The sequence below is a fragment of the Mytilus galloprovincialis genome, chromosome 12 (genome assembly GCF_965363235.1).
Source record: "Mytilus galloprovincialis chromosome 12, xbMytGall1.hap1.1, whole genome shotgun sequence".
Classification (NCBI taxonomy): domain Eukaryota; kingdom Metazoa; phylum Mollusca; class Bivalvia; order Mytilida; family Mytilidae; genus Mytilus; species Mytilus galloprovincialis.
In genome coordinates this window covers 68139179-68161661 of record NC_134849.1, presented here as the reverse complement: position 1 = coordinate 68161661, position 22483 = coordinate 68139179, and the positions used below count along the sequence as shown (strand labels likewise).

Below are 22483 nucleotides of genomic sequence, written 5' to 3'. Positions count from 1 at the left end.
TGCGAAAATTGCAAAATTTGGTTGAACAGATAGGGACTTTTAATTGGTGGTATGACACCTTTAAGCAAAATGCGGTGAAACATCAAAATCAGAAAACAATTGGTTTTTTTTGTCTTAACTGATCATTTGAGATAATAGTAGCCACATTTCAATCTTTTTGGGGGCAAAATGTCACATATTTCAAATTTAGAGCCAAAAACTTGAGTTTGTGCTATTTTTAGCTTTTCCCATCCTGACAATATGCTTTTATATAAATAATGTCCTAAATAATGTTATAAATGCACAGAAAGTTATTCTGTGGTGTTAAACATTGAAACATAAGTTGTTTACTACCCCTAACAAAATTTTGTCATGCAGATTTAATGAAATTATTTGATTTTTAGCCCTTATAGCATTGCGTCATACTATGTACTTGGCAGATAGCATAGCCTAATGTAAGCACTGCAGAAACTCACAAAAGCACCATTTATTATTCTAAATGAAATTTTTATATCTTAAATTTTATTAACTGATGTAAATAAACACAGTTAAATGACCATGACTGCACTTTTGATCAATTTGTAGTACTTTACTGACACCAGATGAAAAAAGGGGGGTCAATATTCCTTGACACTTCAATACCTTGGATTTTTTACTAAATTCATTGCAAAAATTGTTGAAAGTCTTTAAAGAAGTAGAACAAACAAAACAAATCAGCAAACAATGATCTTGATATTGAAAGTTTATGTTCCTGTAGCCCAAAATGAAATTTTCAAGTATTTTCTATTAAAGTCATACATTACAGTCAGTTTAAATTGAGCTGTGAAATTTTTAATATAAGTCACATAATGCTCAGATAGGCTGTTTTTAACTGCAAATTGACTAAGGATTAAGAATAAAGCAAAATAAAAGATTTCTAATCAACTTTTTTGTCTCTTTAAGCAAAATGCGGTGAAACATCAAAATCAGAAAACAATTGGTTTTTTTTGTCTTAACTGATCATTTGAGATAATAGTAGCCACATTTCAATCTTTTTGGGGGCAAAATGTCACATATTTCAAATTTAGAGCCAAAAACTTGAGTTTGTGCTATTTTTAGCTTTTCCCATCCTGACAATATGCTTTTATATAAATAATGTCCTAAATAATGTTATAAATGCACAGAAAGTTATTCTGTGGTGTTAAACATTGAAACATAAGTTGTTTACTACCCCTAACAAAATTTTGTCATGCAGATTTAATGAAATTATTTGATTTTTAGCCCTTATAGCATTGCGTCATACTATGTACTTGGCAGATAGCATAGCCTAATGTAAGCACTGCAGAAACTCACAAAAGCACCATTTATTATTCTAAATGAAATTTTTATATCTTAAATTTTATTAACTGATGTAAATAAACACAGTTAAATGACCATGACTGCACTTTTGATCAATTTGTAGTACTTTACTGACACCAGATGAAAAAAGGGGGGTCAATATTCCTTGACACTTCAATACCTTGGATTTTTTACTAAATTCATTGCAAAAATTGTTGAAAGTCTTTAAAGAAGTAGAACAAACAAAACAAATCAGCAAACAATGATCTTGATATTGAAAGTTTATGTTCCTGTAGCCCAAAATGAAATTTTCAAGTATTTTCTATTAAAGTCATACATTACAGTCAGTTTAAATTGAGCTGTGAAATTTTTAATATAAGTCACATAATGCTCAGATAGGCTGTTTTTAACTGCAAATTGACTAAGGATTAAGAATAAAGCAAAATAAAAGATTTCTAATCAACTTTTTTGTCTCTTTAGGTGTCATACCACCAATTACTCCCTCAAATTTAGAACGTATGTGAAAGTAGGCCTACTCGGACAAAAAATAGTGCATTTGATGTCATTGTTCACCTAAACTAAACAACAAATTTGCAGAAATGAAAGTTTTGTTGAAAGAGAAATATATTAAGACCATTTTTAGCCAAAATTTATCTGTCTATGAGTTTGCATTAAAAATTGAGGATTAATGCGCTCCATAGTATACTAATTTAAGATTTCCAGAAAACCAGGGGTTATTTTTAGTGGTACCTCCTTTCGGAAGCTCTCTGCTTTCTTATATGATTTTGAATGTATGTTGAAAATTGGCATGCAGAAAGGTGACACCTGTACAATTCAGGATATACCTAGTTTCTATGAAGTTAAACTTAAGGTAAAATATTTAGAAAGCTGCGAAAATTGCAAAATTTGGTTGAACAGATAGGGACTTTTAATTGGTGGTATGACACCTTTAAGCAAAATGCGGTGAAACATCAAAATCAGAAAACAATTGGTTTTTTTTGTCTTAACTGATCATTTGAGATAATAGTAGCCACATTTCAATCTTTTTGGGGGCAAAATGTCACATATTTCAAATTTAGAGCCAAAAACTTGAGTTTGTGCTATTTTTAGCTTTTCCCATCCTGACAATATGCTTTTATATAAATAATGTCCTAAATAATGTTATAAATGCACAGAAAGTTATTCTGTGGTGTTAAACATTGAAACATAAGTTGTTTACTACCCCTAACAAAATTTTGTCATGCAGATTTAATGAAATTATTTGATTTTTAGCCCTTATAGCATTGCGTCATACTATGTACTTGGCAGATAGCATAGCCTAATGTAAGCACTGCAGAAACTCACAAAAGCACCATTTATTATTCTAAATGAAATTTTTATATCTTAAATTTTATTAACTGATGTAAATAAACACAGTTAAATGACCATGACTGCACTTTTGATCAATTTGTAGTACTTTACTGACACCAGATGAAAAAAGGGGGGTCAATATTCCTTGACACTTCAATACCTTGGATTTTTTACTAAATTCATTGCAAAAATTGTTGAAAGTCTTTAAAGAAGTAGAACAAACAAAACAAATCAGCAAACAATGATCTTGATATTGAAAGTTTATGTTCCTGTAGCCCAAAATGAAATTTTCAAGTATTTTCTATTAAAGTCATACATTACAGTCAGTTTAAATTGAGCTGTGAAATTTTTAATATAAGTCACATAATGCTCAGATAGGCTGTTTTTAACTGCAAATTGACTAAGGATTAAGAATAAAGCAAAATAAAAGATTTCTAATCAACTTTTTTGTCTCTTTAAAGCAAAATGCGGTGAAACATCAAAATCAGAAAACAATTGGTTTTTTTTGTCTTAACTGATCATTTGAGATAATAGTAGCCACATTTCAATCTTTTTGGGGGCAAAATGTCACATATTTCAAATTTAGAGCCAAAAACTTGAGTTTGTGCTATTTTTAGCTTTTCCCATCCTGACAATATGCTTTTATATAAATAATGTCCTAAATAATGTTATAAATGCACAGAAAGTTATTCTGTGGTGTTAAACATTGAAACATAAGTTGTTTACTACCCCTAACAAAATTTTGTCATGCAGATTTAATGAAATTATTTGATTTTTAGCCCTTATAGCATTGCGTCATACTATGTACTTGGCAGATAGCATAGCCTAATGTAAGCACTGCAGAAACTCACAAAAGCACCATTTATTATTCTAAATGAAATTTTTATATCTTAAATTTTATTAACTGATGTAAATAAACACAGTTAAATGACCATGACTGCACTTTTGATCAATTTGTAGTACTTTACTGACACCAGATGAAAAAAGGGGGGTCAATATTCCTTGACACTTCAATACCTTGGATTTTTTACTAAATTCATTGCAAAAATTGTTGAAAGTCTTTAAAGAAGTAGAACAAACAAAACAAATCAGCAAACAATGATCTTGATATTGAAAGTTTATGTTCCTGTAGCCCAAAATGAAATTTTCAAGTATTTTCTATTAAAGTCATACATTACAGTCAGTTTAAATTGAGCTGTGAAATTTTTAATATAAGTCACATAATGCTCAGATAGGCTGTTTTTAACTGCAAATTGACTAAGGATTAAGAATAAAGCAAAATAAAAGATTTCTAATCAACTTTTTTGTCTCTTTAAAGCAAAATGCGGTGAAACATCAAAATCAGAAAACAATTGGTTTTTTTTGTCTTAACTGATCATTTGAGATAATAGTAGCCACATTTCAATCTTTTTGGGGGCAAAATGTCACATATTTCAAATTTAGAGCCAAAAACTTGAGTTTGTGCTATTTTTAGCTTTTCCCATCCTGACAATATGCTTTTATATAAATAATGTCCTAAATAATGTTATAAATGCACAGAAAGTTATTCTGTGGTGTTAAACATTGAAACATAAGTTGTTTACTACCCCTAACAAAATTTTGTCATGCAGATTTAATGAAATTATTTGATTTTTAGCCCTTATAGCATTGCGTCATACTATGTACTTGGCAGATAGCATAGCCTAATGTAAGCACTGCAGAAACTCACAAAAGCACCATTTATTATTCTAAATGAAATTTTTATATCTTAAATTTTATTAACTGATGTAAATAAACACAGTTAAATGACCATGACTGCACTTTTGATCAATTTGTAGTACTTTACTGACACCAGATGAAAAAAGGGGGGTCAATATTCCTTGACACTTCAATACCTTGGATTTTTTACTAAATTCATTGCAAAAATTGTTGAAAGTCTTTAAAGAAGTAGAACAAACAAAACAAATCAGCAAACAATGATCTTGATATTGAAAGTTTATGTTCCTGTAGCCCAAAATGAAATTTTCAAGTATTTTCTATTAAAGTCATACATTACAGTCAGTTTAAATTGAGCTGTGAAATTTTTAATATAAGTCACATAATGCTCAGATAGGCTGTTTTTAACTGCAAATTGACTAAGGATTAAGAATAAAGCAAAATAAAAGATTTCTAATCAACTTTTTTGTCTCTTTAGGTGTCATACCACCAATTACTCCCTCAAATTTAGAACGTATGTGAAAGTAGGCCTACTCGGACAAAAAATAGTGCATTTGATGTCATTGTTCACCTAAACTAAACAACAAATTTGCAGAAATGAAAGTTTTGTTGAAAGAGAAATATATTAAGACCATTTTTAGCCAAAATTTATCTGTCTATGAGTTTGCATTAAAAATTGAGGATTAATGCGCTCCATAGTATACTAATTTAAGATTTCCAGAAAACCAGGGGTTATTTTTAGTGGTACCTCCTTTCGGAAGCTCTCTGCTTTCTTATATGATTTTGAATGTATGTTGAAAATTGGCATGCAGAAAGGTGACACCTGTACAATTCAGGATATACCTAGTTTCTATGAAGTTAAACTTAAGGTAAAATATTTAGAAAGCTGCGAAAATTGCAAAATTTGGTTGAACAGATAGGGACTTTTAATTGGTGGTATGACACCTTTAATAAAGGTGTCATACCACCAATTACTCCCTCAAATTTAGAACGTATGTGAAAGTAGGCCTACTCGGACAAAAAATAGTGCATTTGATGTCATTGTTCACCTAAACTAAACAACAAATTTGCAGAAATGAAAGTTTTGTTGAAAGAGAAATATATTAAGACCATTTTGAGCCAAAATTTATCTGTCTATGAGTTTGCATTAAAAATTGAGGATTAATGCGCTCCATAGTATACTAATTTAAGATTTCCAGAAAACCAGGGGTTATTTTTAGTGGTACCTCCTTTCGGAAGCTCTCTGCTTTCTTATATGATTTTGAATGTATGTTGAAAATTGGCATGCAGAAAGGTGACACCTGTACAATTCAGGATATACCTAGTTTCTATGAAGTTAAACTTAAGGTAAAATATTTAGAAAGCTGCGAAAATTGCAAAATTTGGTTGAACAGATAGGGACTTTTAATTGGTGGTATGACACCTATTGAGCTGCCCGGAATTGACTCTAAAATTAGCTCAATTGGCGCCAACTTAAAAAATAAACGAAAGTGAAAGTAAAAGGTTTGCATCATGAATTACAACACACACGTTCAAGACGAGATATGTTGGATGTACACTACCGTAAATGTATTCAGTGTATATACATATCGTATAATTGTAAAATTTATAACCAATTTTTGTAAATTTGTGACTGATATTGGACACACAACTCACAGGCACTTGTTTCTATCCATACGAAGGTCGACTATCCATATTTATATGGATAGTCGACCTTCGTATGGATAGAAACAAGTGCCTGTGACACAACTCCTAACAGTCATCATGGTAATGAGTTTATTTTTTCTATGGTCCTTTGGTTTATACTGACCACGTTTCAGGGGCGTATCAAGTCATATAAAAAGGAGGGGTTCCAATCCAGGATAAAAGGGGGTCCAAGAATATCCGCATTCAAATGTAACAGTAATTGTCTATTGAGTCCTTAAAAAGGGGTAGGGGTTCCAACAGGCAACACTAGGTACCCCCTGGAACCCCCACTGCATTTTATGAAAATATAAGATCTGGCAATTTATTGATGATTTGATCATACATTCATTACTTTAAACCGGTTCCGTCGTTCTATCTATAGCTTCGCACCGAAGGAACGGGTTGGAGCTATTGTCACATTGGCATTATTTGGACGAGTCTTACAAATTCAACGATTCGCTAATAAAAATGGCCAATTAAAGTGGTTGGAAATTGACCTCAAATGTTAATATTGCGATGCCACAAAATAAACAAGTAGAGTGGAGTGCTAATTTTCACCATATCGTTCCATGTTCTCTACAGTTTATGTTCAGGTCTATATGTTTTTGAAGTATATTGATATTTCTATATGAAGATAACTTCAAATGCAAATCATTCCTAAGCTTGAAAACATGTTTGTTTGAAAATAATCATCTGTAAACTTTAAGTTAGATTAAAGGGTGTTTGAAATTTCCTGAAGTTTTGTCAATGGGGGACACATATTCGCTGTTTTTACACATCAATTTAAAACCAAATATTAAACTGCAGCTTAATATAACATAGGCGGATCCAGGGGGGGCCCTGGGGGGCCCAGGCCCCCCCTTTTGTGGGAAAAATTTGGTTGATTATATAGGGAATCATTGAAGCATGACTGGAGTGGGCCCCCCTTAGGTCAGTCAGCGGCCCCCCCCCCTTAGGAAAAGTTCTGGATCCGCCACTGTATAATATTTATCCAATAAATTTCATTATAGATGAACAGCAGACATTTCAAAGGTGTAAAAACAGAAATTTAGGCCAAGCAGTCAAAAAATACTAAGAAAAACTTCTTTGAAAATCGTATTTTTCATTCAGGAAATTGACCGAAAATTGTTGTCCGTTTTTCCGTCCTTTGCAGTAAGTTGCGCAATTTTGTTTAAGTTTAAAAAATAATCATATTTGTTATAATGTTATAAAATTATAATTTATCGGCATATTTCTCCCATTTCAGCGATCCTTTGAAGTTTTTACACCTCAAAATCATAAAACGGCGAAATTGTGTCCCCGGCAAATATGTGCCCCCCACTCTATCTGTTAATTAACCCCATGATAGTAGCGCAGATAAATGACCAACGAGCGTGTTAACATGTTCTTGACAAACTGAGCCGGTATCTTTTGTTCCCTTAACATGCTTAAGAACTCAGTAATAAATGTGCTAATTTTTCTTTGATTTGCTATCAGTATAATACATAATTAAACATACATGTAGCCCATGATGTACTAGTCTCGTCGAAATTATTAAATCCTGTGGTCAGAATTCTGACCACGGGATTTAGGCCATACCTGTTGTCAGTGTAGCGATAAGTGAACACAACAGGGGTCCAGTTTAACATTACTTCAGGTGTTCATAGTAATATTATACAGTATTTTATGTCATTGATCATGAATAATGTAAAACTACTTTTTTATTTCCAAATGTGACAATATTTACTGCTCAAATACATTAATTATTATTTCATGATTATATGACCACCCTGTTTGCAAGAATCAACTACAACGTATTCACCATAGTAAAAAGAAGCAATATTTATTAGGTCACGATTTGACCTTCAACAACATTTCAGAAAAACATTTACATATAATGTTATAATTCAGGCCTAAATTAAAATATTGTTTGTTTTCACTTTTCCGACCCTATTTTTTGAAACAGGGTAGGTAGGTAGGTAAAATATTTTCTTTTTCTTTCCAACAAAATAACTTGACTCGGTACATGTTTTTTTCATGGTTAGGCATTACAGAAGTAGGTATGATATTTTATTTCATAAATACAAAATCTGCATGATACAACGTATCATTTTTGTCTTTGGTTTAAGTATGATTTAACTGATCTTTACTATTATTAAAGTTTCTAGGACTATAAGTATAATAGTCCCAGGAAGTTATGAAAAACAAATATCATGTAGAATGTGAAGTTAATTCTTATGCACTACTATTTTGTTTTCAAATATCAAAATATAGAGCTGTGCATCATATTTTCAACGTTCATATGCCTGGAAATTTAAAGAGTTTTAACTTGCACTAATATTCTGTACTACATATGCTTAACTTGAGTGAAAGGTTTATTAATATCATATATCTCCCTAGCATTGTTTGTGACACAGCTGTACAATGTGCAATTGTACAATCTATAGCATGTTTTATTCCGACATTCTACCAATTTTATCAATCATGTCAATATTGAACTTCAATTTTCAGAGATGATATCTATGAAATAAAAAGAATATTGGACTAGAATATAAACCCAGTGCACTTCCCACCATCATCATCATGCAACCAGTTAAAAGAGCTAAAACTAAGCGGTGTTATCAATAAAATCTAAAAGACTTGAAACTCAATTGTCACATATTTTATATCACATCTATAAATGGTCTGTACAATAAGGAAAACTTGGCAATTTTACTACCAATTATTCTCCAATTCACAGGACGTTGGTTCATGTCAGATATAAATAAAATGTCAAAGCTGATCGAAGGCAGTGACATAATCATCCTAATCTACAGATCACAGTTGGCCATCCCTACATAGGATACAACGTCCTTTAACAAAATATTTTGTACATATGTTGATAATTTTTTATTGGATGAACTTTTTAAATGAACCCTGCTCTTTAAGTATATTAAAAGATACAGGGCAACGTTCGTCATATCATTTCATAACTTTCAACATCGATTTCAATCAAATGCTTTGAATCTCTAAATGCAAGTCTTCATGCCAAATGCTCACGTGATACCAAACGGACCTTTTACGTGGAAGATAAAACCCGAGGATACTGGTAAAAAAGTTTTGAGCGGGAAATACAGATATAAGATTTTCGATAGGAACGAAAAAAAATAAATGAAAATAAAATATTGCATGTAAATACAATAAAAGTCTGAAAATTTTCAGTCAGAACGAATTTATGGGGTCAGTCGGTAAAGGGCAAACAAACAATATTTTAATTTAAGCCCCATGAAACTTAGACATTGTTTATAAATCAATACGTCCTCTTGAACAAAATCAACGAACAACAGTTTGATGTTTATATCCCAAATTCTTTTTGTTCAAAGCCATTGATCACCTCAGCAAAAACATAAGACAAACGTAATGCCAAATGTAAATAAGGCTGCATAAGGCAGCAACCATTTGATTTTCTGGGGGGGGGCTATGGTTTTTTTTTCTGGACAATTTTTTTTTCCCGCTGCGGCGAAAAAAATCAATTTTTTTCGCGACAAGTCGAAAACAATTTTTTTCTTTCAATTTTAGCATTACATATAGTGGCAGCTGAGGGTGAAACAAACAATTTTTTTTTCTCAGAATCAAAAACAAATTTTTTTTTTCTCCAAAAACTGGAAACAAACTTTTTTTTCCCAAAAAAACCATAGCCCCCCCAGAAAATCAAATGGTTGCTGCTTAAACGAACTTGGATTGTAGGTGATCTGATTACATGCACTAGTAGTATTTCTTAACATATTAAACAAGGTGTATTATTGTTGAAAATATTGATATTAGATAATCCCATATCAAACTAAATAAATAAATACTTGATTACATTTATGAATGGAAGAACGTAGAAGTTTACAGTCTAAAATTAGACCCAAGGTGTCTGGTGAAATGTCAGGGTTACAAATCTCTTTGTTTATTTTTTTCTTATCCCTTGAAACATGTTAAACTTTTAATACGGGAAAAAGGTATTTAAAGTTTGTGTGTACGAAATGTACAAAACTAAATAATACACGGTTAATAACTTGGACCACTACACCTGAGTAACAGAGAGATTGTCTGATATACCCCTCAATTGTCAAGATAATCTGGTTAATAAATATAGGAAGTTTCTGCTTGATAAAATACTTTTAAACTTGCAATGAACTCTCGGCGTAAGAGTGTTGGAAATTTTGACAGGTAATGTAATTATGGTTAATCAATCATTTATTAGTTTTTAATATTTTTATTTATGAATTAATTTGCATCTCATTATAAGTTATTATTACAGTTTATGTAAGATTTAAATAATTGAATTGAAATAGATTTACTTCGTAATATGTCAAGTACTATATATACCATGGTTTGTACGAGTTAACATATTTAAACAAACGAATCCGAAGGATGAGTTTGTTTAAATATGTTAATGAGTAAGACACATGGTATATAAAATTTGTAATATAAATAAAATGATTGACAGCTGCAAGACCTTCAACTAATATTGGAAATTGATCACGTTACAGTTTTATCCAATGAAATGGAAGCTCGCGCAAGTCACTTTTGCGCTTCGTGTATGATCGTCTGTGTATTTCATGTAGTAGAACCCCTGAATTTGCAGAAAGTAAAGAAAATGTCGGATTTCCCGATTATTTTTTTTTTAGTTTTGTGCCCCTTGTATGATTGTAGGCGCAGGTAATTTCATAATGTCTCCAGACTGAGGTAAACAAAAATGTCGGACTCCAGCGACAAGGATTAAATAATTATTCTAATGACGGTAAGAATTGGTTTTTTTTTTGTTTTTTTTCAATGTATCATACAAATTAATCATATTTTACAGAATTTTCATCTAATTGAAAAATGCTTTTCTTCCGTTATTTTATTAGATTATTTATTAAAACGCAAGTTTAATGATAAAACAATATTTTAACAGTGGCGGATCCAGGGGCGTAGATAGTGTACGTCCCCTAATCATGTTTTTCACAGATATTTGTAGCCGATATTTATCCCTTTTTGTATAGGTACCCCCTTTTTAAATCGAAATTTAATTGAATTTTCGCAGAAGAAATGATAGTTTTACATTTTATTTTTTTCAAAACTGAAAAAAGAAACAATTAGTAAGTGTTTCCAAAATTAAGGGAATTCGTAACAATCCTATATAGTTTGAAAAGGGTTTCTTGAAATGTGGTACACATAATTTATTGCTTTTTCTTATAAAATGAAAACAAATGAAGATCTTGACCTTTTAGTACGTTTTACAGTTTCCTAAATATTTAAGAGGCGGATACATTTAAAAAAAAAAAGGTGGAGCTTCAGCCATGGAATAACATGAAAATGAATATGTTATACCATGGCTGAAGCTCCACCTTTTTTCCTTTGGATTCTAGTCGAGTTGCATATTTAATTAGCAAAGTATGGTACAACATAAATTTGCATATAATATACCATATGGTTATCCCTCACCACACCTTTTAAGCAAATTATTTCATAAAAACATCAAAGGAAAAAATCCAATTTATGTTACAAATCAATATTGTATTCAATAAAGAGAAAAATGTAACTGTTACAAGAGAAAGACAAAAATATATAGTATAGAGAAAGGCATCTAAGACATTTAAGAGCATTGGGGAGGGGATTTGAGTTAAATGGGAGGGCTGGAAAGAACCAACTGGAGAATATAAGGAGGTGGGTTCTATGTTATTGATTGTATTCAGTATAAAATTGTGCATTGGGGCACATTTAAAAATATTTTTGTTTGCCCAAACCCTACCCAAAGGTTGAGACAGTGGGTAGGTAGGTAGGTATTTTCTTTTTTTTTCTTTTCTAAAAAGGATATTGAAGTATCAGATGTTTATTACCGGTAGTCTTCATGCCTATTTGATTAAAAAAAACTTCTTCAAATCAGGACAATAAAAGAATTTGAGTAGGCAACTGGGTAGGTAGCGTTTGGGCAAACAAACCTATTATTTATTATGGCGTTGTACAAAGTATAATGTTCATACAAAATTTTGTTCCATTAGAGTACTAGCTGAAGACAAGAACCTTCTCCTTAGACATGTTAGAGCACTGATTATTTTTATGTCCCTCTTCATATTAAATGGGGCATTTTTTTTTGTTCTGTGTGTCCCTTCATACATCTGTTTGTCTGTTCATCTGTCAGTTCCACTTCATGTTAAAGTTTTGGGTCAAGGTAGTTTTTGTTGAAGTTGAAGTCCAATCAACTTGAAAGTTAGTACACATGTTCTCTGTGATATGAGCTTTCTAATTTTAATGCAAAATTAGAATTTTATCCCAATTTCACTGTCCACTGAACATAGAAAATGATAGTGTGAGTGTGGCATCCTTGTCACATTCTTGTTACAAAGTTTTAAAAATGAAAACATAAAAGCGGCAGATGTCTTTAGGGTCGAGGCCACGTCTGAGTGTTTTTTGTTGTTGGTTAGAAACAGATTTAATAATAGAACAAGATATGAAAATTTTGAATCAGGGTATTTAAATAATTTTAAACACTTGAGAAAGACAGATTTAAAAAGAAAAAAACTAACAATAGAGCTCTTTCAATTTCTTTGAAGAACATATATAATCAAGTTACTTCGGTTTTATATTCTTTTCAAGCAGAAAAATGAGGTATCCATTTGGACATTAATACTGAATATTAAATATGAATCATAAACACATAATCATGATAATTTATTGTTTTAACTATATTCAATGGTATTTGGAAAAAAGCAATTTTGTGAACTTTGTGAAGTTGGTCAATAACAGTTGGGACAAGATATAAATGGCAAAAGAAAAGTGGGAAAAGCCTGATCTAGTACACAGGCTGAGTATCTGTTAATACAGAAATATTTGAAATGTTTTTACTATTGCAAAACATTGCAATGTTTTTGCTATTGCATAACATTGCAATGTTTTTACTATTGCAAAACATTGCAATGTTTTTACTATTGCAAAACATTGCAATGATTTTACTATTGCAAAATACTGCAATGGTTTTTACTATTCTTTGTTTTCAAAATTCCAATAGGGAACATACTATATTGACCAAAAATTGCAATGTTTTTTTAAAATTGCAAAAAATGCAATGTTTTCACTATCAGACTATTGCAAAAAAATGCAATGTTTTTACTATTGCCAAAAATTGCAATGTTTTTTTTTATCTGACTATTGGGGGAAAGTTGTAATGTTTAACTATGGTGAAAAATTACAATGTTTTTACTATTGCATAAAATTGCAATGGTTTTACTATTTCGAAAAATTGCTATGGAATATGTATAGAGAATTAAAAATTTAAATGTTTATAGTTTGTTTGTAGGCAGCATTTACCAAAATCTGATAATTAATCTCACATTTGTAGTTTCATGTGTTTTAGTGAACAGGATAAATCTCTTCAGAATTAACAATGTTATGTCTTTTTTTTCAGATCTGCTCCTGTGAAGTTCATTTCAAATGACATCTCATTTAGAAACAGACTAAAGAGATTTTTCTTGAGAAATCCCTCAACAAGTAAGTAGATAACTGATACATGTACATGTAAGGAAGGAAAAAAAATGTAGAAATGTTTGCCATTGAGACAACTCTTCACAAGCACAAGAGAGGAAACGTCAGACACAAAAAGTAACAACCATAGGTCATTGTACTGCCTTCAACAATAGAGCAAAGCCCATACCGCATAGTCATCTATAAAAGATGGTGAAATGACAATTGTAAACAATTCAAAAGAGAAAACTATCGGCCTAATTTATGTACAAAATAAAGAACGAAAAACAAATATGTAACACAAGTACAGCAACAGAGACTTTCGACAGGCACATAGAGAATGTGGCAGGGTTATTCATGTTAACTGGCTCCCCTAACATTCCTAGCCTTGGACATTGGTGTAACAGTACAACATAACAACAAACTATAAAAATTAGTTCAAAAGGCTTACTCATCAGATGGATACAAATAGAAATACATCGAACAAACACACAGTGGACTTAGCCTGGTATGAATGTTTGTATGATGCCATCAGGCCACACTTAAAAATATTTTGGTTTGCCCAAGCCCTACCTAAACATAGAGACAGTGGGTAGGTAGGTTGGCATTTCCTTTTTTTTTGGCAAAGAGAAATTTAAGTATCAGATGTTTATTAGATTTCATGCCTATCTGAATAAAAAAGAAACTTTATCACATCAGGACAATAAAAGATTTTGAGTAGGCAGCTTTTTTCTGGGTAGATTGTAGGTAGGATTTGGGCAAACAAACCTATTATTTTTTATGGCCTGAAGAGAAAAACTCCACAAAACAGCAAACTATAAACAGTGATCTATAGCTCATCGTGGTACTTCTTGTTGATTCTAATATGTATTGTACTTTTAATGATATTTCTAAATGAGACTATAAAGAGACTAGAGATCTGATATGGTATCTAATATATATATAACACCAAAATATTATTGCCAATGCAGAAAGATAGTTTCAATAATTCATAAGCAGGGGGGTGTTCTTTCAGCAATTTGACCATATCGTTATGGTATTTAAAAGCATGATAAATGAGTATCATGACTTTCATTTACATTTGGTGCAAATAGTTAAACATATATTAAATATTCAAAGAAAAACAATGACCTTGTGACCTTTTCAACAGGAGCACTTTGTCAATTTTATCATCAGCAAACAAATACAGTGTACATATTTACTTGGTTATTAAGTAAATATGAATGTCAACATGAAAATCAAACCAATATTTATAATCTCAGTATTGATAATTGTCTGTTAGATAATCGCAATGATATAATATTTTTTCATTATTTTAGGATTAGGAAGTCGTATCTTTGACCTTGTAATAAAATTCCTATTATGTTTCCTGTACATTATCCGTGTGGAATTGGATGATCCACAGAGTTATGCATGGTAAGAGATAATAATGATCTTTAAAACAGCAGAATGGATTGGAGTTAAGGGTGCAGTGAAGAAAAATACATGGTATGGAAAAAGACATACAGTGGTACACAATACACAACATGAAAAACATAAAAAGAAGCAATGAAAAATACTACTAAAAAACGATTGAAGTACAAATCTAAGTATTGTGGAATCCATATTATTTGTCATTTTTATGGGATACTAACTGTTAAAGATTTTGTGGTTAAAGTTCTACCACAAATTAAAGAGTCACCAAACTACAAGTTTTCTGTATAATTATATGTTAAATTAAATTTGAAATATCACAAATCCTTGCATCCTCTTCAAATCAGCAATCAATACAGAATTCAACTAAAAACACAAAAGATAAAACCACTGACTATGTGCTCTACATGGGACAGCCACACCAATATATGGGGAGGGTTATAATTTAGTTCTTGAGATTTCAACCATGATCACTCCTTGTCATAATATTTTTTTTACCAAAGGTCATTAAATACTGTAGGTAAATTTAATACTTGTTATTTTACCGACTGGAACATTTGAACATAAATATGTCGGTCTAACCATGACATAACTATAGGCGTTCCAATTTTAAGATTCTTTTGAGGTATAGAGTTACATAATGTTTTCTTGTTTCAATAATTTACCTTATATTGTAAACATGGTTTGTTAATGTTGTAAACATGATTTCATTCCAACTATTGTATCGAAAAATTTATGTACTTGAATAATTGTGGTATAAATAGCACAGGTCAAAATTTTACTAATAAAAGTCGTTAAAAATTAGGAATATATTTGATAATCTGCAGTAATAGAGAATATAGATGAACTCAAATTTTTAGCAATAAAAGTCAATATAAAATATAGATGTGCATTTCAAACATAACTTGTTGTGGTACATGTAAATATTTCTTCTTACTATGTATTTATAATCAATTTGTCTTCATGGGATTGTCAGTTTTTCTATCGAAGGTCATGGTTTTCTCTGTGCACAATATAGCCCAAAAGTGGCACTTTCAAGTGGTATAAAAACACAATCAATCAACCAATCTTCATGGGCACTTAAAAACAATCCCAGACAAACATATCCTTAACTATTTGGCAAAACTTTTCAGAATTTTGGGTCTTAAATATAAATGCTCTTCAACTTCTAACTTTATTTGGCCCTTTAAACTTTTTTGAATCAAGAGTCTTTAGTAGACGATGCATTGTCTGGCTTACAAAATTTTGATTCTCGCATCTATGATGAGTTTATTTATCATGTATGCATTGGTGACCCTCTGCTGTTGTTTTTTATTTGGGCGGGTTGTTGTCTCTTTGACACATTCCCCATTTCCATTCTCAATTTTATTTATCGCTATTTTTACAAAAATTTTCTTTGATCATACTGACTGATCATTTTCTTTCTCAGCACAGTTGAGGCACTCGAGTGATATGAAAAATTATTGTTAAAAACTAAGGGAGCACATACTGTTGTAGATGAAATCGTATGTAAAATAGTTATTAATCGATGGTCATCTCAGCTCCATTGCTTTTCTCACTTTAGCCGTCCCAGCTCAAGCGAGAAAATCAATCTGGTTGAAATGACCAACAATAATCCACAAATATCACAAAATGTTTGCATGTGTCTAGTTTTCCTTATTTTAGCAAAAGAAATTCAACTGAAACATTTACCCTTATACATATATTTTACTGTTTATTCAAATGCACTGTTCAAGGTCACGAAAAGTGAAAGAAACACAGCAATATAACTGCAATTGTATGGCCTGATCCACAGACAACAATAACCCAATGTAACTACATTTATAATACCCCTGGTATACTTCATCGAGATTTCAAATTTGTAAATTTCACTAGGACTGGCAGGAGACCTTAAGTTATATTTTGATGAAATAAAAAAAAGAGCAAATCCATTCTACAAACCAAAAACAAAATTTTCAGTTCTCTTTGTCTTTTAGATTAATTTATTTTCTTCACTGATGTCCTTTTTCATACAAAATTATACAAAACAAGTTATTTTATTTATATGATATATAGTTTTCAACAGTAATTGTGAAACTTAGATTCATTAACTTTCCCATTTTAGCATCTTGAGTGAAACAAATATGTGTAGACTTTCTTCAGGTTCAAGGCAGAAAATTGTTATTTTATTTATATGATATATAGTTTTCAACAGTTAATGGAAACTTAACAATTTAAGCTTCTTAAGTGAAATAAATATATAAATATAAAAATAATAGTAAAACGAACTCAAGTTACATTGTATACAAACTTTAATTTTCTATATTTATCTTATCTATTTATAACTCTGTATTGCTACTTTCACTTTTCATTGTTTCTCTCACCATGACGACGTCAAATTCAATGCACCACTTTGAGTACTTCAGGGGCTCAATTTCTGTATAAAAATTGTCCTGATGAAGCCTGCCTTGCAGGCGAAACATGTAGACATAGATGATAAAATTGCAGATCTTTTGAAGTGTTGTTGTCAATTTTAATTATTATTTAAGGATTGCATTCATTTGCATGATTTGACAACCCGGCATACCAAGGTATCCACTTCAGGGACTCTACCAAAACGATTTCACAGGCGTTGGTTCACCTCGCGGAATTTAATTTATTATTTAATCGTGAACCCCTGCATCCGAAAGGAACCGCCAAGCTAACAGCGCCGATCTACAGGCCACCAGCATATACATGGACCAAGGAATATTCCATACTTACGACGAAAAAACAACTGAATCAAGATGACCAAGATGTCCGATACCACCTATACATCTATAAATGATAGCAGATATAAATGATTGCAGAAGAAACGTACCACGGGCGCCGATCTTAAATGAACTAGGAATTCACAACTATGCCATTATACAGACCAACTACTGCAGACGATCCAAAAATTATATAAAGTCACCAAATAATTAACAAAGGAACAGTTTTTGACAATTTTATTATCCACAGCGGCGATCATAATCTTCCCATTGTTGCCGACGCGCCGGGAAGTAGTAACCTCCAACTATGGCCAGGTTGGAAGAGAAGCCTTGCGAAGTGGTAGGAACCATGGGAAGTTCGTCCTATTAGATGCCAAGCCTTTAGAACAATTTCATGTGTCATATAATAGTAAAACGAACTCAAGTTACATTGTATACAAACTTTAATTTTCTATATTTATCTTATCTATTTATAACTCTGTATTGCTACTTTCACTTTTCATTGTTTCTCTCACCATGACGACGTCAAATTCAATGCACCACTTTGAGTACTTCAGGGGCTCAATTTCTGTATAAAAATTGTCCTGATGAAGCCTGCCTTGCAGGCGAAACATGTAGACATAGATAATAAAATTGCAGATCTTTTGAAGTGTTGTTGTCAATTTTAATTATTAAATATAAAAATAGTGTAGACTTTTTGAAAGTTCATGGCAGGCATTTGGTCATGTATAAACAAATATCCAAAGACTTATATATGAGATTTCAGTTTAATTTTATTACACATTTGGTCAAAAAATAATCAGATAGTTGCAGTTCAACTGGTTTTAAATGTCTTGACTTTTTATCCTTTCAGGCTTGCAAACTATGTCCTTTTGAAATAAAAATATAAATTTATTTGTCACTGGACATGGGAAAGAGGCTGTATCTCTTTCTACTTATAAATCATTTTCAAATTGAAAATTTATGTTAATCAAGATTCAAGATTCACAAACAATTTTTTATGCCATTCAAATCTTTATTTTCTTTTGATTAAAAAGTTGTATTACTGTGAGTTTATCATTGTTCATGGGGTACTCATTTTCTTAGGTTGGCGGGTACAGGCCTAGGAGAATCACAAATTTGAATGTTCAACGAATTATAAATTTTCTGTAATGTTTTCATACTTTTGAAAAAACAATGAAATTTTATAAAATTGTGAATGGAAATTGGGAATGTGTCAAAGAGACAACAACCTGACTATATAACAGACAACAGCAGAAAGTCACCAACAGGTCTTCAATGCAGCGAGAAATTCCTGCACCCAGAGGCCCATATATATATATATCTACAAAAATTGGAACCCTCGAGAATAAATTAGTTAGCATAGCAGTATTTGGAGATACCTTTTGAATAAATTAAAACGAACACCTTTTGAGCAATTATTGAGACAGATTTATGGACTTCTGTTTTAACATTAGACCAGGTGCTCTTATGTTTTATATCAAAGCTATATATAAGTACATCATGTACATGTACAAGACATTTACATCAAGAAAAATGCACTGAACTTTTTTTGTTAGCCTTGAATTATTAACCTTTGTTGTACAGACAACTCATGAATACACTTTGAAACCCATGTCTCGGTAAAATTACATATGCATACATTGCAAAAATTAAAAGTGCAATATCTATACAGTAAATTAAAAAAAACATTTGAGGTTTTTATTAATTGCGAATTATGCGACTGAGTGAACATCACAATAATAAAAAAAAATGCATTATTATGTTTGTAATTTTTTTCCTAAAATTGTAATTAATAATCTAGCATTTTTGCTGATTCTTTTAAAATCGTAACAGTTTCTGAATTTATATTTTAATAAGTCTTGCCAAGTCACAAATGCATATAATATGCAAATATTAAAAGTGCAACATGCATATTCATAACTCTGCAATAAATTTTGCCATTTAGTGCAGAATTCTCAATTTTTTTATGTCAAGACAACATGCTATTGTTATTCTACAATCCATTCATCAAATTTAGTGTTTTGCATTGATTTTAAAACTTTTTCTTCTGCAACTTAAACATGTTATTTATTGAAAAGTTTAAATTTATGATGTATTAAGAAGAGATTTGTTACAAACTGCTTTAAAGTTGAACAAGTATGATGCTAATAACAGTTTTACATCAAAATGTACATGTATTACATAGATATAGGAAGATGTGGTATGAATGCCAATGAGACAACTCTCAAACCAAGTAACAATTTATAAAAGTGAACTATAATAGGTAAAAGTATGGTCTTCAACAAGGACCCTAGGCTCACACCAAACAGCAAGCTATAAAGGGCCCCAAAAACTACTAGTGTAAAACCATTGAAACGGGGAAAACCAAGTCTAATCATATATAAAAAACGAGAAACGAGAAACACTTTATATGAACCACATAAACAGATGACATATTGTTTATTATCTATATTATGATCAACAAATTAAAACAAACTGGAGACAAAGAAATTGTTTCTGTGGCTCAACTGGTTACAAAGTTAATTATTTCGTTAAGTTTGTCAGCTTGAGTGCTGATACTTCATATTTTTATGTCTTATTAACAAATTTATTTTTGTTTTCAGCGGTGGAATGGACTGCAGTGTACATAACTTAACTTTACCCAAAGATAGTGATGAAATGGTGTTTTCCTCAAACGCAATTAACTGGTATGAATATATATACAATACAATGTCTTAATGTAAGGGGAGATAAACCTAGTTACATGTTAAAACTATAAATTGGAAATTGTGTATTCTTCAAATGTAATTAACTGGTATAGAAATGTATATAAAGTCTTAGATAAAAAGGAAGATATATTTAGTTAAATACAGTTTAAAACTATAAATTGGAAATGTGCAATTAATTGGTATGAAAATTTATTTGTCTTAAAGCTAAGGGGAGATAATCCAGTTACATTTCAAATACTTTAAATTCAGAAATTATTGGTATATTTTTATATAGATATATTATTTGCTTATAATGCTTCTGGGTGGATATTGCAATGAGAAGACATCACATTCTTGTAACTGAATAATTTTTTTGTCTAAATCACAATAATCAAACTCACATTTTGAAAAAATTGCAATAAATGCACATAATAATCTCTAAATTTACATTATAGATAAATGAATAGGCAAACAATTTGACAATTATGATAATAAAAAGGTGGTATTTTCGTTAAGACAAACTTAAAAACAACAAAAAAGAAAAAATAGAAATCAACATATACTGTAAATCCATAAACCAGTTTGAGGTCTTTGTTAACGGGAATCATGTGAATGGGTGTGTATATGATTGCCATTATAAGAACTCACATTCTGATATTGGATACATATTGTCTTTTCCTAAAATCACATGAATTATTTTTGGTTGGTGGTGTCAACATGGTCAAAATTGCAATAATAAATGCTCACAACAATATCTGAAATTACAGTTATCCATAAGAAAAGTCAATCATAAGGGTCTTCACCTAACTAGCATGACAATATGGATTTTTTTTATTGAAATTTGCCCTCAAAAAGTATGAATCAATTTATGATGAGACTATCAAAGAGCTGTCATCAACACAAAAAGTGCATTTTACAAAAGAAAACACTTAAGATCTGACTATATGGCAACACTGATAATGAATGTTCCTGACTTAAGACATCAATATTGGGTTGTTTTTTTGTTGTTGAAAATTCAACTCTATATCAACTTCTCCTTGCCAGTTGTCTACATGGTCTAGGTGTTCATGTTGATGACTAATGAAGTCAAAATTTTGTCAGTTTCTTTAGCAATGTAATATGTAAGCAATAAATATTATGAAAAACCAAATCAGAATTTAACAGTAAAGCTGTTGAGAATTATAAACCTTTTAACAATGAATACCTGGCTAGCTGTATTATTTTTTTCTGTATAATGATAAATCTCCAATACACTTTGAATAGTTTTAGAGTTATTCCCCTTAGACACGTAAACTAATGGAACTAAAAGCTGTCATGGGTCAAAAGACCTCATAATGTATCTAGTAAGAGTGATACAATTATTTTCATCTCTGTTTCAGGCATGTGTTGGTATGGGTGAGACGGCCTCTAGCAGCATGGGTACTACAAGTATTTTTATCAGTCGTAACTCTAGTCAAAGCCTGTGTAGAACTGTATATAGGATCTAAAGTAAGTTTGATATTTAATTTCATCTTTGTTTGCAACAAATAAGCAGGCACTAGATGATCATAGATTATAGATGGTATTTCAAAACTATTAAGTGTTAAGTGTTAAGCTCATTGAAGGACGACAGCCCTGATATTAGATGTAGCTGTGTGAAACACTCTCGAATTTGGTAGACAATTGTTAATCTGTATTAATATTTTACCTGTGATTTCATTGATGTCATCGTTTCCGCAACTTTAGTTTGCCTCAACAAAATGCAATATAACTTATACACAATGCTAATTTCTACCAAACACAAATTAAGTTGTTTTCACTGCTCAAAAGTTATGTACCTTTTTTAATGAAAAGTTTCTAATTTTGTTGTTTTCACTCTACCTTGCCTCAACCAAATGGTATGAATGACCCTTTATATTTGAAATAGAAAAATGATGAATTTTTCTGTATATATAACAATGGGATTGTGTCTGACGACATCTTCTTATAAAAAAGAACACACTTTTTTGCAATTAAGTGGAAAATATTTAATAAAGATCCATTTTGTTTTCATCATTTGTATGTATCTGATAGAGATGTGAAAGATACTAAAGGAACATTCAAACTTATAAGTTGAAAAATAATCTGACAATGTCATGGCCAAGAAAAAAAAGACAAAACGACAAACAATAGTACACAAAACACTTCAGAAAACTA

The 22483-nt window shown here is 31.0% G+C and overlaps 1 protein-coding gene across 6 annotated transcripts in view; it reads left to right on the top strand.

The window, feature by feature from the left end:
- The window catches only part of LOC143054637 (potassium channel subfamily T member 2-like), a 131884-nt gene that overhangs the window by 55742 nt on the left and 53659 nt on the right, over positions 1-22483 (top strand). For 5 of the 6 annotated variants that reach the window (XM_076227651.1, XM_076227652.1, XM_076227653.1 and 2 more), the window contains exons 3-6: positions 13421-13503; positions 14796-14892; positions 20225-20308; positions 21688-21796. In XM_076227651.1, coding sequence (XP_076083766.1) covers positions 13421-13503; positions 14796-14892; positions 20225-20308; positions 21688-21796 — 373 coding nt within the window. Of the gene's footprint in view, positions 1-10064; positions 10201-13420; positions 13504-14795; positions 14893-20224; positions 20309-21687; positions 21797-22483 lie in introns of those variants that run through there. The other variant, XM_076227654.1, reaches the window with a different exon arrangement.